Consider the following 20555-nt stretch of genomic DNA (forward strand, 5'->3'; position numbering starts at 1 on the left):
GCAAACTGAGGAACGCTTCTCTAGGATAAACCTGCCTAGGAGTCCAAGCAGACCTGCTTAGGATTGCTCTTTGTGAGATAGATCCTTACAAGTCTCCTAGACTCAAACACCTTTTCTTGGGCAATATGGAACATGATGGGCAATAAATTGGCAAAAGGCAATAATACTTCTTTACCCCTTAAGTAAGTACATTAGGGAATAGTGACGTCCACCAGTATCAATGGCTTTTTTTTTGGGGGGGGGGGTGTTAGATGGATTCTGGGAGGACAAGTTCATCAGTAGTTCCTAGCCTCTTACCAAAAACTCCATGTCCAGTGGCAGTACACTTCTGAATATCTAGTCTAGAAGGCAACATCATGGAAGGGCCTTAGGCTCTGTGCCCTGTTTGTTGGCAACTGGTTTATCCCTCTGTGCCCTCACCTCATTAGCCCAGGCAAGCCAGATCCCATCAGCTAACCCTGGCCAGCATTTGGATGGGAGATCTCCAGTGATTTGGGTGGTAGATCCCCCAAGGAACACCAGGAGTCATAGCGAGGAGCCAGGAAATGGCAAACCACCTCCAAACGGCACTAACCTGGTTGTCCGACCATCTTCAGATCTCCTGGCTACACGACACTGAGACAGGCTTCTTCAATTTTCACTGTTTTGAACCAGGCCAGGGGTCAAACTATCCAGTTATGACAGTCAAACGATTGCTTCAGTATGGTATAAAAAGAGCTGGTGATATCCACATGCCTAAGAAACCGAGTCCCCAACAAGAAGTGCCCCATTCAAGCCTTTTCTGTGTAGGCCGCCTCTGCTGCGTGCACCATGTTGGCCTACCTTACAGGGGTACTTGTGAGGATTTCAAGGGTATCTCTGATGTGATCTGTGCACTCGGGAGTGCTGCTCCGCTTGGCAGAGGGAGGAATCCCAGGTGCCAAACTGGCAGAAAATTGCCTGCTTGTCAAAACTCCCTGTCACTCTGTAACTTTTTAAAAAACATGGCTGGACTGAGTCGGAATCCAGCATTGGCCCAAATCTGCAGCAGCATCTGGTGCCAAAATCTGACAACTGCGAGAGGAAATTGCTGCGGCTGTTGTTGTGCAGCAGCTTGTAGAAGTCAGTTTCCCGGCGACATGGAGGTGCAACTGGAGGTGGGCCAAACGTTACTGAGCACAGGCTGCATCCTCCAGTAGAAAGCGCTGGCAAACGGCAGCCTACTTAGGGTGACCCCCTAGGGCAGGGGTAGTCAACCTGTGGTCCTCCAGATGTCCATGGACTACAATTCCCATGAGCCCCTGCCAGCTTCCCAGGCATTGCCATTACCTGCCTCTGAGTGGCAACCTGAGACTTCCTTGAGAGGTGGGAGGGTCTCCTATCCAAGCACTAAACAGGGCAGACCCTGCTTAGCTTCCAGGATCTAACAAGATTGGGCTATCCAGGTGATCTTCTAGCTCCTTATAAGACTGTGGCTGGGGGCGGGGGGGGGATTCTGCTTGAGAGTGTTCGGCACTGTTCATAAAGCTTCGATTTAGGCAACCAATTCAAGCCAGTTTATACAGCAGCCCTGTGCAAATCCTAGCATGGTGTAGTGGTTAAGAGGGACAGCCTCTAACCTGGAGAGCCAGGTTCACTTTCTTACTCCTCCTCCATATGCAGCCAGCTGAGTGAACTTGAGCGAGTCATAGTTCTCTTAGGGCTGTTCTTGCAGCGCAGTTCTATTAGAGCTCACTCAACCCCACCATCGGGGAGCAAAAAGCAGGGTATGTTTTTTTTAAGTTCTTCCTTCTATAGACACTTACTGTACAGGGAGCTCAGCATGACTGACTTACTTTGGAGCGCATTTGCAGTCTTTCAGGCGGCAGGGTCACCATTCTAAGCATGTTTCGTTTGCAGCAAGCCTTACTTCCGAGCGTGCCCACAAGGGATCGGGCTGCACATGCCTAAAAGTTGGGAAAGGTGGCCTGAGCCTGACAGCCTGCTGATTTATTTGCATGTGGCGTAAAGGCTGGGAACAATGGAGTGTTTTAAGTGGCCGCTGAAGCAATGGCCGTTTCTGTTGGTAGGAGCGCATGTGTGCACGCATAAGCACCTTCCCCCCCTTGGAATGCTTTGCTGAAAGTACCTTGGACTTCTCTAAGCACTTCCTGAAGATGCCTTATCAGTGCCCCCAGGTCTCTAAGCCGACTCTGGCCGACTTAAATCTGCCTGGCGGGGGGGGGGGGGGGGTAAAGGGGGACTGGCCAAGATCCCAACAACACCAGATATTTGACCGGGAAGGGCTCCTACACCAGGTTCTTGATCATGGCCGGAGGGTTTTTTTTAAAGTTCTCACCGGAGCATGGGCCGTCTGGGGTCCTGCCGTGAGCATGGTGACAGTGCGCTTAGGGAACAGAGGTGGGGGGGATTTGGAATGGAGAAATGTTCCTCCACTAAGGTGACCAGATTGTCCCACTTTTGGAGGGACATCTGGGAGTACCTGGCAACTTGTACTTATGTTGAAATTAAAAATATATACATTATAATACTATTTTTGCATTCTATGCGTTCTATGAAACTTTTTGTTGCTCCAGGTAGACCACATTTTTAATCACCCCCCCCCCCCTGCTCCCGGTCAATGGTATCCTGCTTTACCAATGTTAAAATCTGGTCCCCTTATCCTCCACGCCTCAGCACACCTTTGTGACATCCCCTTCCCAAAGCGAGGAAGCCCACCTCAGTTACACGGGAGTCGAGGGCTACGGGATTGGGGGGGGGGAGGGGTTGGTATCGTGCGCGTGTGTGAAGCTGCCGGCGGAGCTATGCCGGAGCGACTCCGGCGCGCGTCGGGGCCCCGCTCCTCCGTCCTCCGAGGCAGGTCCGTGCGCCTCCCGAACCGCCTCCAGGGGCCTGGCGTTGGGCCCGTTCAGGCAGCCAGCCCGGAGGAGGAGGAGAGGAGGAGGAGGCGGGCGGGCGGGCCGAGGGGCGGCGGTTGGGGAGGTCTCGTCGGGGCTCCAACCCCTGCCAAGAGGAGGCGAGGCGGGTCAAAGTTCCCAGGCAGGAGGTTGGACACTAGAGGGCGAGCGGAGGGCTATAAAGGCGAGGCCGAGGGCCGGGGAAGGCAGGCCGGGAGCGATCCGACAGCGCCGACGGCAGTCCCGGTGCGCGGCGCGGGGGGAGCACAGCCAAGCAACGCAAGTCGCAGCCGAGCCTGGGCGCTCCCCCCACCATGCGCGGCGGCGGCGGCGGCGACTCGGTTTAGCGCCTCGATGGAGCTGGGCAATTTCTACGAGGCGGACTCGCGCCCTCCGATGAGCAGCGCCCTGCAGCCTCGGCCCCAGCCCCTGCCCGCCTCCTCGGCGCACCTGCCCGGCGGCCACCCCCTGGCGGGCCCCGGCTACGGCTACCTGCCGGCGGCCGAGCTGCACGACATCTGCGAGCACGAGAACTCCATCGACCTGAGCGCCTACATCGACCCGGGCGCCTTCAACGACGAGTTCCTGGCCGACCTCTTCCAGCACAGCAAGCAGCAGCAGGAGCGCGCCGCCAAGGGCGGCCTCGAGTGCGCCATGCCGGGCGGCGGCGGCGCGCTCTACGGCTACGCGGACAAGCTGGAGGGCGGCGCGGCCTACGAGCGCCTGGGCGCCGGCCACCACCCCCAGCAGGCGCCGCTGCCCGGCCTGCGCCCGCTGCTCATCAAGCAGGAGCCCCACGAGGACGACGAGGCGGCGGCGCTGGCCGCCCTCTACCCGCCGCAGGCCGCCTGCAGCCACCTCCAGTACCAGGCGGCGCACTGCGCCCAGACGACGGTGCATTTGCAGCCGGGCGGCCAGCCCACGCCGCCGCCCACGCCGGCCCCCAGCCCGCACGGCGCCCACCACCACCACCACCACCAGCAGCAGGAGCAGCGCCTCCACGCCGCCGCGGCGTCGTCGGGCAAAGGCAAGAAGTGCCTGGACAAGAACAGCAGCGAGTACCGCGTGCGCCGCGAGCGCAACAACATCGCCGTGCGCAAGAGCCGCGACAAGGCCAAGCAGCGCAACGCCGAGACGCAGCAGAAGGTGCTGGAGCTGAGCGCCGACAACGAGCGGCTCCGCAAGCGGGTCGAGCAGCTCATGCGCGAGCTCGACACCCTCCGCGGCATCTTCCGGCAGCTGCCCGAGAGCTCGCTCGTCAAGGCCATGGGCACCTGCGCCTGAAGCCCCCGCCGGCCCAGCCCAGCCCAGCCCAGCCCGCCCCTCCTGCTGGCAAGGCCCGCGGAGCGGGCAGGTAGGCTGCCACGTCGGGCAGCCCTTCGCCCCGAGGACTGGCGGGCGGGCGGGCGTCGACGGAACCTGGAGCAAAGCGGCCGGGGCTGAGCCCCGTTTGCACGGCCTTAGAGGCGCAGGCGGTCAGGGTTAGGACTCTGGGGGCCACCCCGGGCGAGGCGGGACCCCGCGAAAGCCAAGACTGAGCCCGTCGGGTGGCCGAGGAGCCTGGGGACAGCGGGGGGGACGGGACGGTAGGAGTTCTGCGAGTGCCAGGAGGGATCGCGTGCAATTGAGACCTTGGGAAGGTCCGGGGGGGGGGGGGGGGGGGCTCGCCTCTTCGTCTCCGTGGTCGGCGCTGGAAAGTCGGGACTCGGAAGGGCAACCGGCGCCCCGGAATGGAGTTCGGGTTCGGACTGGGCCGCCCAACCCCAAGCCAGCATTTTTCTCCCTGTACTGTACGTTTAGAACTGCTTCGGAGCACAAAACTGAAGCCTGGAAAACGCCGATGGATGCGGGTATTGACATGCCAAAAACCTGTTCCTTTTCTCTGCTTAGTAACTTCAGCCCCATTACCCGCCTCGCGCGCACACCCCACCCACCCACCCACCCCCAAATCTGTGCCTTCTGTACTGTGAAAGCCAAGAGGTCCTCTCGCTGGTTGCTGTTTGTCTTTTGTGTTTTATTGCTTGGAGCCTCCTCCTATGGACAGGTCCCCCCTCTCCAGCCTCCCTCTCTTCTGGAGTTGACCGAGCCATTCCCATGGGTGGGCGATTGCCCCTCGAAAGCTGGCAAAGGCGGAAGAGGGGGGTCATCTCCCACTAAGAATTTAGCATGGAGGTGATTTTTTTTAAATAGCCAATTTTCAGTGCTGGCACCAGGGAGAAGAACGTCATGTTGTTGATTTCTCATTAGCGTGACGCACCTGGAAATTTTATGCATTTTTATATGGAAAGGGTGTATTTTGGAACTCAGATGATACAGAATGTTTAAATTCTTTGTTACAATTCCTAAATAAAACACCAATAGTCTGCCATAGTTTGCATCTTCCTGTCTGGCTTCTGTTTTCGGGGATTCCAGGTGAGAAAGGGGGAGCAGAATGGATTTCTGTTTGCACCTTTGTCCCTTCAGCTCTGATCCCTACTGCCCCTGTCAAGAGGATTGGGGGGGGGAAGGGATGAGTACTGTGTGAGACCCTGGTAACACTCCCCCTCACCTCAAAGGGGTTTGTGCAGTTCAAATCCCAGAAGGGGAATTATCTGATCTATTAAAATCAGAGTCCAGGAGCACCTTTAAGACCAACAAAGATAAAGGTGCTCCTGGACTCTGATTTTATTGTGCTACTTCAGACCAACACGGCTACCCATTTGAATCTATCTGATCTATTGAATGCATTACTTGTGTGTAAGTTTCACTGACCCTGAAGGAACAGCTCCAGAAATTAAGTACCTGTCATATTTTTCCATGTGTCCATTTCTTTAACAAACCTATGAGCATGTGCGCAATGCCATCCTAAGCATGTGTCCACAGGAGCCCCAAGAAAAAAGTCCCTCTGCTAGAGTATTTTACTACTGGATGACTTCTCTATGTCAGGAAAAATCCCTGTAGAGGTCTAAGCACGGGGAGTCCATTGCTGCTGATACGGTAGTCCGGCTCAAATTGAAAGGTGAGGTTTTAATGAGATTTTAATTGGTAACTAATGAGCCGTGCCAGTATTGCATTCTCTGGTGATCACAGAGGGCTTTTAACTATGTGTCCACGCTGGTGTTTGAAAGGGAGAGATTTGGAGAGAAAGAAGTTAACCAGGCATTTTAAGTGCGGTGCATTAAGCATGTCTCTCCTCTCTTCCTTTCATTTGACCCCAGGCACCCCTGCTTATGAGGAACTTCTCCCAGCTCTAAATGTGCTTACACGATGGTAGTCAATACAAACTGTTCTTTCTGTGTCTGCAGTTGTTGATCTCCCCTCCACCCCCCCCCCCCAAAGCATCATGCAGTCCCATAAGGTCAGCATATTCCAAAAATACCCTCTTTTAAGGATGATTAAGGCATGAATAATCTAAACAGACTTTTCACCCCCATCCCACACATGTTTATGCAGAAGGAGGTTCACTTAACACGCCAGAGCGCATTTTTAACTGATTTGGACTGCTTAAGAGCTGCAAGCTCACATTCGTGTTTTAAGTGTTTGGCAAACTTATCTTAGAAGACCAACTCTGCGAGTAGCCTTTGGTCTGCTCGCCTGCGACGAGTACAAATCATCTCTGGGGACCAGGTATTGGGAGAATTGGTGGCTTTTTAAAAAGGCAACAAAGAAGTTGTATATGGGGAGTCTGACCAGGAAAAAAAAAATCTCTAAGGGCTTGTAGTTTTAAAGCTACACATGCTTACTTAGGGGCATACCCCAATGGAACTTGAGACTTTAGCAGGAGTGGGCTCTTTGATGCAAAAAGAGGGCAGGAGTGAAACGTAGGCTAGCCAGAGGTGTTTGGATTGAGCCAAGCCCTTTACAGACTGCTTACATTCTGACTTAAAATTCATAAATAAAGGTACTTGCAGATATTCTGCCTTAACGGACATCTTCCCGTTTGGTTTCTGCTTTCCGGGATTCCGGGTGCAAAAGGGGAAACTAGATTACTTTTCTCAACTTCCGATTTGTCCAAATCACCTCCACTCCCACGCGGCTGCAAAAAAGGTAAAGGTGTCCCCTGTGCAAGGACCGAGTCATGGGGTGACCAAGCACCTTATAGTCACAGGGCTCCATCTTGGTCAGGTGGCTCCCTAGCCGAATTTCTGTCTCGTAGCCCCTTCCTGCATAACTCGATAGTTTTCCCATTTGGGTTTCCAGTGCGAAAATGTGATAGTTATCTCAAAGTCTTTATTGATAGGGTCACACACCAGCACAGGGTAGTTATCTGAGAAACTAGCACCTCTCCCTTAAACTTCTCAGCTTTTGTTCCTGACTTCTCTGTCATTTTCCTGCCTCTCCCCTAGTTCCCCGCTTTGTAGTAGGACAGGTCTAGGCTGTTCCTATTTCGACGTGTGTGTGTTTTTTTTTTTGGAAGAACAAGTGAAGCTGCTTCCCTGACGTGCAAAAAGACCAGCTGTGTGCACCTCTCTCGGTCCCCAAAAGACAAGTCGTGTTCGGTGTAAATCAGAGAATCCCAAAGGGAAGAGGCCCTTCCTCCATTGGATAGAGGAACGCCCCCCCCCCCATACACAAGCAGTGCCAGCCTCTTGAGTGAAGTAGCAAGATCCATATGAAGACAGTTTGAGGTTGGCCCTAGCAGACTAGAGCTAATAGGTGAGAGTCAAAGAAAGCACCCTTGTTGACTAGATCAGGGGTAGTCAACCTGTGGTCCTCCAGATGTTCATGGACTACAATTCCCATGAGCCCCTGCCAGCAAACGCTGGCAGGAGCTCATGAGAATTGTAGTCCATGAACTTCTGGAGGACCACAGGTTGACTACCCCTGGACTAGAGGGCAAAGTCTCATCCCTTGGCCCTGGCTGATGTGTCATTCAAGGGGAGCGTGAAGAAGGCTTCCAGAAATGAAATGTCGTCCTGGGAGATGGTAGCTCTGATAGTCACCAGCCCCCACCCCAAGCAAAAAGTGTCGCTAAAGAGCTGGTGAATACCTCCCTGAAGCTTCGGTGATGGCTGGGAGGCAACTGGCTTTGAGGAGAAGGGCAAAGGAATTGTTTCATCATTCCATCAGGGAGTGGGAAGGAGGCGATCACCTGCTCTACCATCGATCCAGTCAGCTCCTGCCGGGAGCTGGTTGGTGGAAGAGGAGGGGGAGGTCTGCTTGGCCCTGAGTTGGGCAATCTGAGAAAGCTCTTTGCTGCAGAAGAGCGGCAGGCCTTGGTGAGAAGGGCCAGCGTTGCTAGGCTTTATGCCCAGCATGGCACTTGGGAGAGAGACACGCCCTGAGAAGTTAGTTTCAATGGGCACATGGCTGCTTTGCCCCATTGAAATGAATGGGGCGTTTGGGATGGATTTCGAACATAAAGAGCACAAGGGATCACACGGTTGACACCCTTCAAGAGTCACAGGTTCTCTTAGGGATGCCATCCTTCAGGTGGTCCCTGGAGATCTCCCACCATTACAGTGGATCTCCAGGCGGCAGCTGTCAGTTCCCCTGGAGAAAAGGGCCACTCCGGAATGCGGACTCGTTAGCCTTGTACCTCACTGAAGCCCTCTCCTCCCCAAACCCTGCTCTCATCAGGCTTAACCCCCAAAACCTCAGTGTATTTCCCAAACCAGAGCTGGTAACTCTCAGTCCTGTCCTCCATGTTTTCTGCAGAACAATCCTGCAAGGTAGGCTGAGTTCTGCAAAAGACTTGTTCAGCAGGGAAAGTGGAGATTTGAACTCTGTTCTGACAGCCTTTCCTGGTCAATAATTTAACCCTATACTGCCCTGCCTCTAGGTACATCGGGGGGGGGGGGTGTCTTCTTTTGAAAGTAGCCTGGCTTCTCTGGAATATGTGAAACAATACAGGGGAAAGTGCCTGCTGGCATGTGAGCAGCACATGTCCTTTATGTGAAGTCACCACATCCAACCCACAGGCAGAAGGAGCCAGAGTTGAGGGCTCCAAAGAGCTACACATGTGGCTGCCAGGCAGGCCGCCTGTGCCAGGGCCTCACCCTTGAGAAGCCGTGGCCCGGCAACAGTGGCAGGTTCTCCGTGGAAAGGAATGGAGACTGGCCAGAAGAAAAGTCCTGCAGGATTAGGCCACAGGGGACACCGAGTTAGAATCCTAGAGTCGGAAGGGGCCAAACAGGCCATCTAGTCCAACCCCCTGCTCAAGGCAGGAGTAGCTAAAGCATCCATGATAAGTATCTGTCCAACAAAATTTGAGTCCAATAGCACCTTTTAAGACCTTTGGAAGTGTGCATGCCCACGAAAGCTCACGCCTTGAAGAAATCTTTGTTTATCTTAAAGATGCCATTGGACTCAAATTTTCTTGGGCTACTTCAGACCAACACGGCTATCCACTTGAAAGTATCTGTCCAGTTATGCATTTTGCTTCTAACCAAGCCTAATCTTTCATCCCACCCCTCTTCTTAGGACCTCAGGGCAGTGCATGGTTCTCTCTCCTTTGACCTAAACAACAGCCTTGCAAGGTAGGTTAGGCTGAGAGACCCAAAGTCAGCTGGTGAACTTTCATAACCGAGGCGGGATTCGATCCCCAGCCTCCCAGATTCTGGAACCATACTACCCTCTCCCTCAGATGCCTTTGGACCTCCAGTGTCCTCTATTCTTGAGAGCCAGTTTGATGTAGTGGTTAGGAGTGCCGACTTATCTGGCATGCCAGGTTCGATTCTGCACTCCCCCACGTGCAGCCAGCTGGGTGACCTTGGGCTCGCCACGGCACTGATAAAAGTGTTCTGACCGAGCAGGAATATCAGGACTCTCTCAGCCTCACCCACCCCACAGGGTGTCTGTTGTGGGGAGAGGAATCGGAAGGCGACTGTAAGCCACTTTGAGCCTCCTTTGGGTAGAGAAAAGCGGTATATAAGAACCAACTCTTCTTCTTCTTCTTCTTCTTCTTCTTCTTCTTCTTCTTCTTCTTCTTCTTCTTCTTCTTCTTCTTCTTCTTCTTCTTCTTCTTGAGCACAGAGTTCTTGGAACTATGTTGCCTCCACACAGGGAGACTCCAATTAGCTTTCTGTATTGCCCTGCTCTGGCCCTACTGCCGCGAAACCTCTGGCCCTAACAACTTGAGCTCTGCAATACAACGGGATATCCACAAGCACTCCACCTCCTCTGGCCACAGAGCTGGAAGCAACAAAGCGTTCCTCGATCAGCTTCTCTAACAAGGGAAGAGCCGTCGGTTTGCTGTGGTTAAAAACCTCCCGCTGATCCTACAGAAGACCGAGAAGCTGCTGGGAAGGAGGTGTTGTAAAGTAGGAGACTCAATGGGCGTACAACCCAGAGCAGACAGTGGAGTAAGACACAGGAACTCAAGGGGGGAAAGAAGCAGAAAAGACTGGGAGTGGGGGGGGGGGACTGTGAACTCCCAAGCCGCGGATGCACAGGACTGCTAGATACGAATTCTGCCAGGATTACTGTGTTTTTAAAGAGATGCTTAGGAAGAAGAATCTTAAAGTCTTCCAGGAGGAGTTTCCCTGTAGGTCAATGCTTACCCCTGCCCATCCACAGAGACATTCCAGGGTGGGAAAAGAGTGGTGGGGGGGGAGTCTGAAGCCCTTTTTCCCCCCATGGGGTGCAATCCTGATCCGAATTGGGCCCCCCTGCATAGAAACTGAGACCCTGCCATTCACGTATCACTGTCACAATGACTAATGACCCCAGACCCAATGCAGGTACTCTGTAATGTGTGAATCAGAGACCCTGGGCTGGGGTTTGTGTGAATATATTTTTAATTTGAACTAATGCTGCTGCTGGATCAGTGGCCATGCCCTGCTGGTCGGAGGCCTGACCACTAGCCAGAAGAAGTGGATTTAGGGGAAGGCCTGGAAAGTTCTGCAGGGCCTGCAAAAGGGAGCTCCTCCAACAGGCATTTGGTTGAGGTGGACCAAAATCACTGCTTCTCATTGGCCCCCCAAGCCTCCCTCCTACGGCGACTACTACAAATCCGCCCAACCTACTGGGCCTCCGTATGAGTTGAGCTGAGCCTCTTTGCAGTTTCCACCGTTCTTTAAAATTATTGTTGTTATTCTGTTAATGTCATTGTTGTTATCACCTTGTTATTACTATAAATGGAGTTACCTGTGTCGTTTCTTGTTCCGCGCAAAACGCCCTGAGCCTTCGGGGAGGGCGGTATATAAATATGATAGATAGATAGATAGATAGATAGATAGATAGATAGATAGATAGATAGATAGATAGATAGATAGATAGATAGATAGATAGATAGATAGATAATAAAGCTAAAACTTCTGTAAGGGATTGTGTTGTTGTTGTTAGGCAGGCTATAGTGTGTGTGTGCGACTGTGTGAGTGTGTGTGTGTGTGGGGGGGTGCGTGTGCGTGCAGAGGGAAGGGACAGCAGTTTGTCCGCTGATCTTTGCTCACAGCTTTCTCTAACGGGATTGCAACGAACTTCCGCCGTTGCGTCAAGCAGCCCAGAGAGAAGGAAGCTGCTGGGGCGAAAACCCCAGCTCCTCCTGGAGTCCCACACGGGGCAGGCAGGCCAGGGACACGACTGCCCAGAAAGTTCTGCACAGAGCCTCAGAAGAAAACAGCCGGGCCGTCCAGGAACAGGAGATCGAGGCTCTCTCTGTCAATAGAACCTCCATCAAGGAGAGCCAGATTGGTGTGGTGGTTAAGGACGGCGGACTCGGATCTGAAGAACTGGGTTCGATTCTCCTCTCTTCCTCCACATGCACCCGGCTAGCTGACCTTGGTCACCCGACCTGCACCCGACCTAGCTGACCAGTCACAGTCCTGATAGTTCTGTTCTCACAGAGCAGTTTCTCTGAGGGTTCTCTTAGCCCTATCTCCCTCACAGGGTGATAATTGTGGGGAGAGGAAAGGAGATTTTAAGTCGCTTTGAGATCCTTTGAGCAATGAAAAGTGGAGTATAAAAACCAACTTTACTTCTTCTTGGCTAATGGAGTAAGGTTGCCAACTTCCATATGGAGCCTGGAAACCTCCCAGAATTACAACTTGATTTCCAGACAGCAGAGATCAGTTCCCTTGGAGAAAATGGCAGATTTGGAGGCATTGTTCCCCACTGAGGTCCCTCTCTTCTTCAAACCCCAAATCTCTAGGAATTCCTCAACCTTCATTATGAAGCAGGGATGTCTTTTGGCTCCCTTCCCTTTCTGTAAAGACAGTCCTGCTAGGAAAAGGTGAAGGGGGCAGGCAAAGAGGAAGCCCCTGCAAGAGACGGGTTGACTCAATGGAGGAAGCCACAGCCCTCTGTTTGCAAGACTGGAGCCAGGCGTTAATGACAGGACATTCTGCAGGGGATTAATTCATAGGGTCGTCTGGAGTTGATTGTGCTTCACACACACACACATTTTCTGGTCAATACACAAGGTGGCTCTTCCATCCCAGAGTCACTGGGTCATTAGTACTTTTTTATTCCACTCATTCAGCATGGGTCAGTAGACGGGCATGCTTTCCCCATCATATTCACACAACAACCCTGTTGGGTAGGCTAATCTGAGAGTGGCACCCAGTCAGTGTCACAGTTCTTCTCTCCTCCCTTTTAACCCCACGACAACCCTCGGAAGTAGCCAGGCTTGTTGGAAATACTGATGTGTGTTTACAGTAATTAGCAGAGCCCACAATGGCTCAAAGTGACAGCAGATGCCATGTGTTCTTTGTGTGCGTGAAGGCAAGAAAACAACAAACAAAACCGAGACTTCTTTTTTTATTCGAAACTAAGATGGACTTCTTTATGATAGGGAATCCATACTAGACAAAACAGTGAAGAGACAGGATCCTAATCTACACACCAAAGGGGCAGCAAGAAAGACAGGAAGGCCTTCTGTGTTTATCTTCTAACTCTCTCATAGTCCCCCACTGGAGTCTGAGGCTAGGAGGCATTGCAAAAGTCCTTAACTTCCAATAAGGCTCAGGGAGTATAACTGACCCGAGGTCACCAGTCAAGTTCCAAACCAGAATGGGGATTCACTCCTCATCCATGTTATTGTCACAACAACCTTATATGGTCAGCGACAGGCCAAAAGTCACTTGGTAAGCTTTGTGGCAGAGAATGTTCACAACAGTCTTGTGAGGCAAGCCAGGTGGAGAGACAGCGTATTCTGAAGCCAGCCAGCCAACTTTGTAGCAGAGTAGGGATCAACTCCTTTTCATACTGTGAGCTGAAATCACCTGTCTGAATGCCAGGAATAAGTTCCTACATTCACCGCAGTTCACATGCAGAATGTCATATAAGCCCCGATATGGAGTCACTGTGGCTGAAGGATGCACAAGCCCCTCTGGCCTGCTTTGCCAACAGACCACGAAAGCCCATCCGTCTGCAGGCCCGTCTGCATCTGGTGAAGGAAATTGTGTGAATGGCTGCGTGTAACCCTTTGATCAGCAGCCCGTGCAGCTGCAGAGGTTTTGGCCAGGAGATGGCTCTTCATACCCAAAGAGCACCTATTGAAGTACCCGGATTCTTCGTGGTCCTATTAGGTTTTGAGCCCTTTGATTTTAGCTCTGGGGCATACTCAAACAGTATCCTCCCCACTGAAGGGCACTGCACATGCTTTATGTGCATGGCGATGCTGGCCATCTACCACCGTGCCCCATGTGCTGTATTTTGGCAGTTCTAATCAATCCACCTATTCTCTCTCGTGTCATTCTTTCCAATCCACATGAGCTGAGTTTTGACGTTACATCATGCTGAGGGGGATGACATTCTTGGGGTGGGCTCTCTTTCCTATGCACTTTCCGCTTTAGTTCCACTGGGTGGAAAGCATGAGAGCAGATGGGATTTTTGCAAGCGGATCCTGGATGGAAAATATGCCACTGATCTCGCCTGGAGGCTGGAGCCTTCTTTTCTCCGGCCATAGCTGCATCAGGGATGGGGAAACCCTGCACCCACTGGAAATGCAGGGTAAGATAGACTCCCACCTATCACAGTCCTGACCAGATCTGGCTACCCACAGGCCTCCCTCTGTGTTTTTTTGGGTGATGGCTTGGCTTGCTGTGGCTTGCTTGGCTCCTACCCCCACCCCCGCAGTTCAACGTGGATTCCAGTTTTTCTCGTTTGGGAGATTTATGACTAAAGATACCGGTCGTGCCTGGCTTCCCGTGGTGGCCGCCTTCCCAAAAGGGGCCTTTGCCCAGGTGCAGGAGGGAGCCTGTGATTTGCAGGGGCGGAAGAGCCAGAGCGGGAAGGGGGGGGGATGGTCCCACCCAGAGTCCAGAGCCGGCATCTCTCCTGTTTGCTGCTCTGCTCTGCACGGCACAACCTTTGCCTTACAGCGGGTGGAAGCTGGGGGAGGTTCCTGAGCGGGCTGGCCTGGCCAGGCCTTTTCCACAAGAGTCACTCCTATCTCATCATGCAAGGGAGGCTGCCAGCTGGTCTCTTCGGTCTGCACTGCTGTGCCTGCTCCTTTGAAGGGAGAGAGAGAGAGAGAGGAAGCCTTGCCCCCTAATCATGCAATTCCCGGTCCCTCCGGTCTACGCTTTGCCCTGGGATGAAAATGATGCCAAGAAAATGACAGCAGGTCATCAGAGTTTCACTCCCCAAGTCAACTGGTCCAAGCATGTAGGATCAAGGGGGGCTGTTGGGGGAAAAGATCTCTCAAACTGGTAGGGTTCCAAGTTTGCCTTGGAAAGAAAGAACAAAACGAAGGAAGGAAGGAAGGAAGGAAGGAAGGAAGGAAGGAAGGAAGGAAGGAAGGAAGGAAGGAAGGAAGGAAGGAAGGAAGGAAGGAAGGAGACTCTTCCATTTCTCCCTCTTAGTGAGAGGCAACCCAAGAGGAGGGCATTTGCAATCCTGGCAAGGGGAAATGTCCTGGCAGGAGAACCTGGAACAATAGTGAAGCTGGCACGGAAGAGGAATGTAATGCTAGGAGCTTGCTGAAGGCCTGGTTAGCATCCGCAGGGAATGAGGAGGAGGGGAGGTAATGAGGGGGTCGGCAGCTGAGAGTGTGTGGAGTCTGCAGGTGGAGAATCAGGAAGGATCAGACATGGGAACACACCTCCCCGTAAGTAGAAAAGCACCTCAAGCAACAGAAAGGGAAGAGGGTTTCTCCGTGCAGTGCTAGTTTTCTACTTGCTAGGAGTTTTCTTACGTGAAGGAACATTCAGAGCTGGAATTCTGGAATCCTGTACTCTCTGTTCAGCCACATTGGTTGGCTATTGATTTATTTTTCACATTTTAATCCAAGCCTTTATGCAAGGAGTTTAGGTTCATACAACACACGTGGTCCTCCACTTCACGCTAACAATCCCCTGAGGTAAATCAGGCTGAGAACGAGCAGTTGGCTCACTGTCACCCAGTGAGCCTGCACAGCACAGTGGGAATTTGAACCTGGGCCTCAGAGGTTAGCCCAGTTTTCTAACCATTACACCCTATTCTCCAGCATCCTTCCCTTATTCTCTGGCATGCGGAAGCCCACTTCAGATGCGAGGCTTCAGGGACCGAGAACCTTTGCGCACAGGAGCTGGAGGCCTGCAAAGGAAAGGCCGTATCCAAGCCTGCTGGCCAAAGCCCAGTCTATGCCTGCAGCCAAACCAGGTGGAATGAGGCAGAAGAATGGAGTGTATCATTTTTGGCTGGCAGATGAGGAGTTATGTTTTTAAAAGTCCTCTCAGGTTAATAATTCACTGTAGGTGGAAAGCTAGCATCGCATGGAAGGGTTAGGTAAATGTCTCTCCCCCTCTTGGATGTGCTAAGGTTGTATTTGCAGGAGTTCTTTTTTAAAAATGGGAGGATTAATAATAGGACTCCCCACCTGCAGTCTGAAATGGTTCAGCCCCTTCCGGCTCCTTGGAATCTCTTCGTGTATGGTGTAGACCAGGGTGTTCCCACCTAGGGAAGGGGTTCTGCAGTTTCTCCCTTGATCCTGTGGATCCTGTTATGTGTCCATAGAAAGGCTTCCACCTGGAAGGTTTTTCTGCTTGGTCTGGCTTCAGGCCCCCAGCAATGCTTATTCCCTGCCTCCTGTCCCTCTCACAATTTTTTTTAAATATTGTTATGTCATTGTGATGTTATAACACTCTGTGTATGGGCTTCTCTGATTCCACAGCTTTCATTGAACCCAAAAATGTTGTGGAAAGCTACAGTGGTAAGATCTCTGAGATATAGAAATGATCTAAACAATTTTTAGAGCTTGTAAGATCAGGAATGCTGTTTGAACCATGTCAGCCCAGTTATTTGGGGGATACCCAAGAAACATTTTAGGACTGGAACTGACAATCCCTAACGGTGCCTCCAACTAGCTCATATGGAGAGTATCATCATCATTTTACACCACCTCAATCCCGTAATGGGCTGTAGGCAGTTTTACAACATGAATAACAAATACATAACATTTTAATTTGTTAAAGTTCTACATCTTTAAAAAAATTAACACCAAATTACTAACCAACTGTCAAAGTGCCCGTCCCAGCCACCATTAGTCATTTGCCTGCCAGTTGGCTATTCCCTCTCCTTAGATTTTCATACAGGCTCCTCTGAGGCTGCAGATAGCTGCCCCTGCCAGTGAGTTCCCTGCCTGGGGCCTCCAGCCTGTAGCCTTTCCAGGTCCTGGGGGACGGAGAGGCCATCCACAGAGTTCTTTCACCACCAACCCAATCTAGTGCCCCTTGTATTCCTGAATGCAACGGACTTGGCCCCTAGTAATACTTTATAATCTATAATGGCCAACCGGCTCGCTAGATTCTGGGGGTTTGCATTGTGCTGTTGTTAATATCCTCCTTAATCTGGACCCTGCCTTGGCTCCCTTACAATTATTTTGCAAGATATAAATAATTTAACATTTCTTGGAAATAATTTCAATTTCATTTTTTGTATCCATACACTTGAAAGATTAAGGATGGGCATGGAGAATTATCAGGAATAAATTTATTTTTTGCCTCTGCTTCACTTTCTGTTCTTATTCCTTGACTGAGTTTCATGGAAAGTGATTGCCACCATTTTGTGCTGAGTTGGCTACGGCAGGTGACCTCTGTTAGTGGCAAGGAAGAAAAAAGGGAAGGGGAACCTGAGAGGGGCAGAGGGAAGCCCATTTTATTAAATCGCATTGAGAACTTCGGTGCTACAAGGTCCCTGGAGCACAACGTGCTGCTCCCATGCTCTGGCTGTCCCAGGTGACTTTTCCAGTGGATGTCCCCCCCCCCCTCCAGCTCAGATCAGTTCAATGTCCACTCGGTCACCCTTGAATGCTGCCCTCAGGTCACTGCCTCTTCCCATGGACTCTCCACTCTGCAGCTAAAAATGTTCATCCCATGTTTCCTCCAAGGAGGCCCAGGCACACTTGGTTCTCCTCCCCTGATAGATAGATAGATAGATAGATAGATAGATAGATAGATAGATAGATAGATAGATAGATAGATAGATAGATAGATAGATAGATAGATAGATAGATAGATCGATAGATAGATAGATAGATAGATAGATAGATAGATAGATAGATAGATAAAAGATAAAACGTGGTTGGTCTTAAAGGTACCCCCAGACTCAAACTTTGCTCTGCTGTTTCAGACCAACACAGTGACCCACCTGAATCAAACTTGCAGCCTGATAGTCACCAGTGGACAGATGACATCGGGGAGGTGGAAACTAGTTTTGATTTTGCTGCACTGGGCTGGGGTATATTCTGGTGCATCCAGAGGGGGGCAAATACAAAAGTAAAGTTTAACTCCCCCTTCCCAAGTACTCAAAGTATTCAACAAAATACCTGGTCCCAAACTCAAGATCAGAATAGCAGAAGTGTAAGTCAGATCCCCGAATAGCCCTTAGAAAAAAACTATCTTTGTGTCTGGGAGTGTTTGTATAGGTGTGAGGTCCCTGTTTTTTACCCCCTGGAAGCAAACCTTCTTTAAAATTAAAAACTGGGCACTAAAAGGAACTGGAGCAAGACACGGAAGCCCATAAATATATACCACCTATATCTTCCTTGCTCCCCAGAGGGAGGGATCTGCCACCTTCCTCACCTCCTGGAGCTCGATAACAGCTTGGAATGAATTCTTTGACAGAGATAATCCAGAACAGGGTGGAATTTCATTAATGCAGGCTTGACAAATGCATGCTCTATCCAATCTTGCTATGCAGGATTGCCCTGCAGCCTCAGAGGGATATCTCCCAATGATTTTGGAGGGGCCCTGGACAAGTGCCCGTGCAGGACCCCTCTTTAAATCAGTGAGAGATGGAGAGACACGGGATAAACTGAGCATGCCCGATCCCTCTGCCTAGATGATTTGGGTCCGTGGGCCAGAGGAATGATGCCGAATATTCATGCCCAAGGTGTTCAAATTGGCTTCAATCAGAGCCATGGCTTTTTCGGGCCTGGCCCCAGTCTGCTGAATGGGATCAGAGCCCTGCCAGACCTCCAACCATTCTGCAGAGCTTGTAAAATGGAGCTGTCCCACTGGGCCTATGATCAAGATCGAAATGAGGTCCCGAAGTTCCGGAAATCCACCAAATTAACCTAAATCTATTCTAGCTAAAGGGTTTTATGACCCTCCCGCTGCCCCTTCTTACAGGACAGAGAAAACTGGGTGACAGTTTGTAATAGTTTAATGTTTTGAATGAACTAATGTAACTACATTTTATATTGTGTTTTATCTTATTTATGTATTTTGTTTTGCTGTAACCTGCCCTGAGTCACCAGGGAGAGAGGACGGGTAATAAATATGATGATGATGCCTCAAAATAAAGCTATATCCCCTTCCTTAGTGCGACTCAATGACAGTTTCAGAACTTTCTGGACCAGACCCACCTAGCAATGAATCTGCCATGCATAATGAATCTGCCACACATTGGATAAACCACCTTCAATGTGCTTTTGCAGCTGGATTTTCCTGTGTGCAACAGGAAAATCTATTTTTATATCACATGACTGCCTACTGAACTGATGGCTGCAATACCCCACTTTGGCCACCTACAATGGTGGCACTGAAGAGCAGGCGAGGGTTGGTCAGGGGCTCCCTCTGCTGGCAAGCTGCCAGTGAGGCATAGAAAATAGCCAGGTCTTACTGCCTAAGGTGCTGGTGAGTGCCTCCTGGGACCTTGTTCTGAGACTCCCCATCCAATGTTGCTATCACCTCCACAGCACATGACCTGGAGAGCTTGCTTCACTACCCTCCAGCTGAAGATTCTTGCAGGCATCCTGGAAATTGCAGTCATCCGTGAGGTCTCTAAGATTATATAGATCGTCAAGGAAAAATCACTGCAGGGTGGAAACTGCGCCTTCCCAGTCAATCGTGGCACCTCATGCTACAAGGCTAGGGAAGGAGGAGGTGGGAACAATCAGAGTTGCCTAAGGGAAGAGGGCATGGCTCGGTGGCACAGCATCTGGCTTCTTATGCCAAAGGGCTCCCGTTCAATCCCTGGCCTCGCTTGTTGAAAGGGACAGGTGGGAAGTGATGGAAGAGCTTGGCTGGGGAGTTAGTGCCAGTTGGTGTAGTCTATACTGACTTTGATAGATCCAAGGGTCTGACTCAGTTTAAGGCAGCCTAAATAAGGGACCATACAAAAGGTCCCAGGTCCATCCCCATCTCTCCCAGTGCCTAGGATTAGGAGGAGGTGCAAGCTTCTTGACTGTCTTGAAGAGCTGCTGCCAGTCGGAGAAGGCGACACCCATCTCAAGGGACCAGAGGTCAGCCTTTGTTACAAGGCAGCTTCATCCACTGTCATGGGCTGCTGGCTTCCCTGGCCATCCCTGCTCTCTGGCGCGGCCTTCAGGTCAGGGGCAGTCAAGCACACAGCGGCGGCCGTGGTCAGGCGTGGTACGGAATCCCCCCCCCCCCCCGGTTTGGAAGCAAGAGGAAGAAGAAATCCGAATGGGTGAAAAACTGGGAAACTCGTGCATGCTTCTGGCTGCACCGAGGCTTTCCGGGTGTGTTTGCTTTGCCCGTTGTATGTCATTTCCCAAATTTAATAACTCGCCTTTGGGAAACTCAAACCTGGCAGAGAAGAAAGCTGGAAGAGCGTCACTGGGTGACTCACGGCGCCGCAGAGAACGAAGCAAGAATCGCACTCTGGCTGAGGGCCAAGCTTCTGTCAGGCCCGGGAGATGGATATCTCCATCTCTAAGGGGCTGAGCAAAATCCTCCACCGCTGGGCTCCACTGAGCTGTGGAGGATCTGGGGCCTTTTAAGCCTCCCTCCCACCTGATGTATCAGCCCAGTCTCAGCAGAGACACGTAGCTGCTCCTCCAAGGAGAAGAGAGTCATCTTCTCTCTTCCACCAAGCCATGGAACATTCAGATGGATATTCTGACCGAGAGGGCAAAAGGAAGAGCCAAACAGCAGGGCTGGCCAGCCCTTCAGGACAGCTCTCTGCTGCTGCGGCCTGGGGAGACATGAGATTGGACCAGTAGGGATGCCGGCCTCCTGGTGGGCCAGGCAATGAAATGGGTACAGGATGTGAAAGCATCGCAAGAAAGCATCGCAAAAATGTGACGCTGTGAGTAGGCCAGGGAGCTACAGCTTAAGCAATGCATTTTTAAAGGAATACAACACGTTCAATAACTCATAATTCATAAAGACCGATTTGGTGAGGATGTTAAGGCTCACCATGTAAATGTTGTAAATATTTAAAAATATGTAAAAAAGGATGTAAATATTACAAGGCATATTTTGATGTGGACAGATGTCCCCTCGGTGTTTCTGCCAAGTAATAACTTAATGCCCTGGAATGACATCTCATCTCCCGACTCCAGAGTTTCCCTGGAGAAAAGGGATGTTT

At 51.3% G+C, this 20555-nt stretch overlaps 1 protein-coding gene across 1 annotated transcript; it reads left to right on the forward strand.

Annotated features, from left to right (window-relative positions):
• The first annotated feature begins 3056 nt into the window (after nucleotides 1–3056).
• On the forward strand, nucleotides 3057–5246 carry CEBPA (CCAAT enhancer binding protein alpha). Its single transcript, XM_077310183.1, has one exon. The coding sequence runs from the start codon at nucleotides 3231–3233 to the stop codon at nucleotides 4158–4160; it is 930 nt and encodes a 309-aa protein (XP_077166298.1). The 5' UTR covers nucleotides 3057–3230; the 3' UTR covers nucleotides 4161–5246.
• The last annotated feature ends 15309 nt before the right edge of the window (nucleotides 5247–20555 follow it).

This window comes from Paroedura picta, chromosome 14 (assembly GCF_049243985.1).
Source record: "Paroedura picta isolate Pp20150507F chromosome 14, Ppicta_v3.0, whole genome shotgun sequence".
Taxonomy (NCBI): domain Eukaryota; kingdom Metazoa; phylum Chordata; class Lepidosauria; order Squamata; family Gekkonidae; genus Paroedura; species Paroedura picta.

Bases quoted from the DNA above. Each gene is read 5' to 3' on its own strand.
- CEBPA (XM_077310183.1), top strand. From the start codon at position 3,231: ATGGAGCTGGGCAATTTCTACGAGGCGGACTCGCGCCCTCCGATGAGC.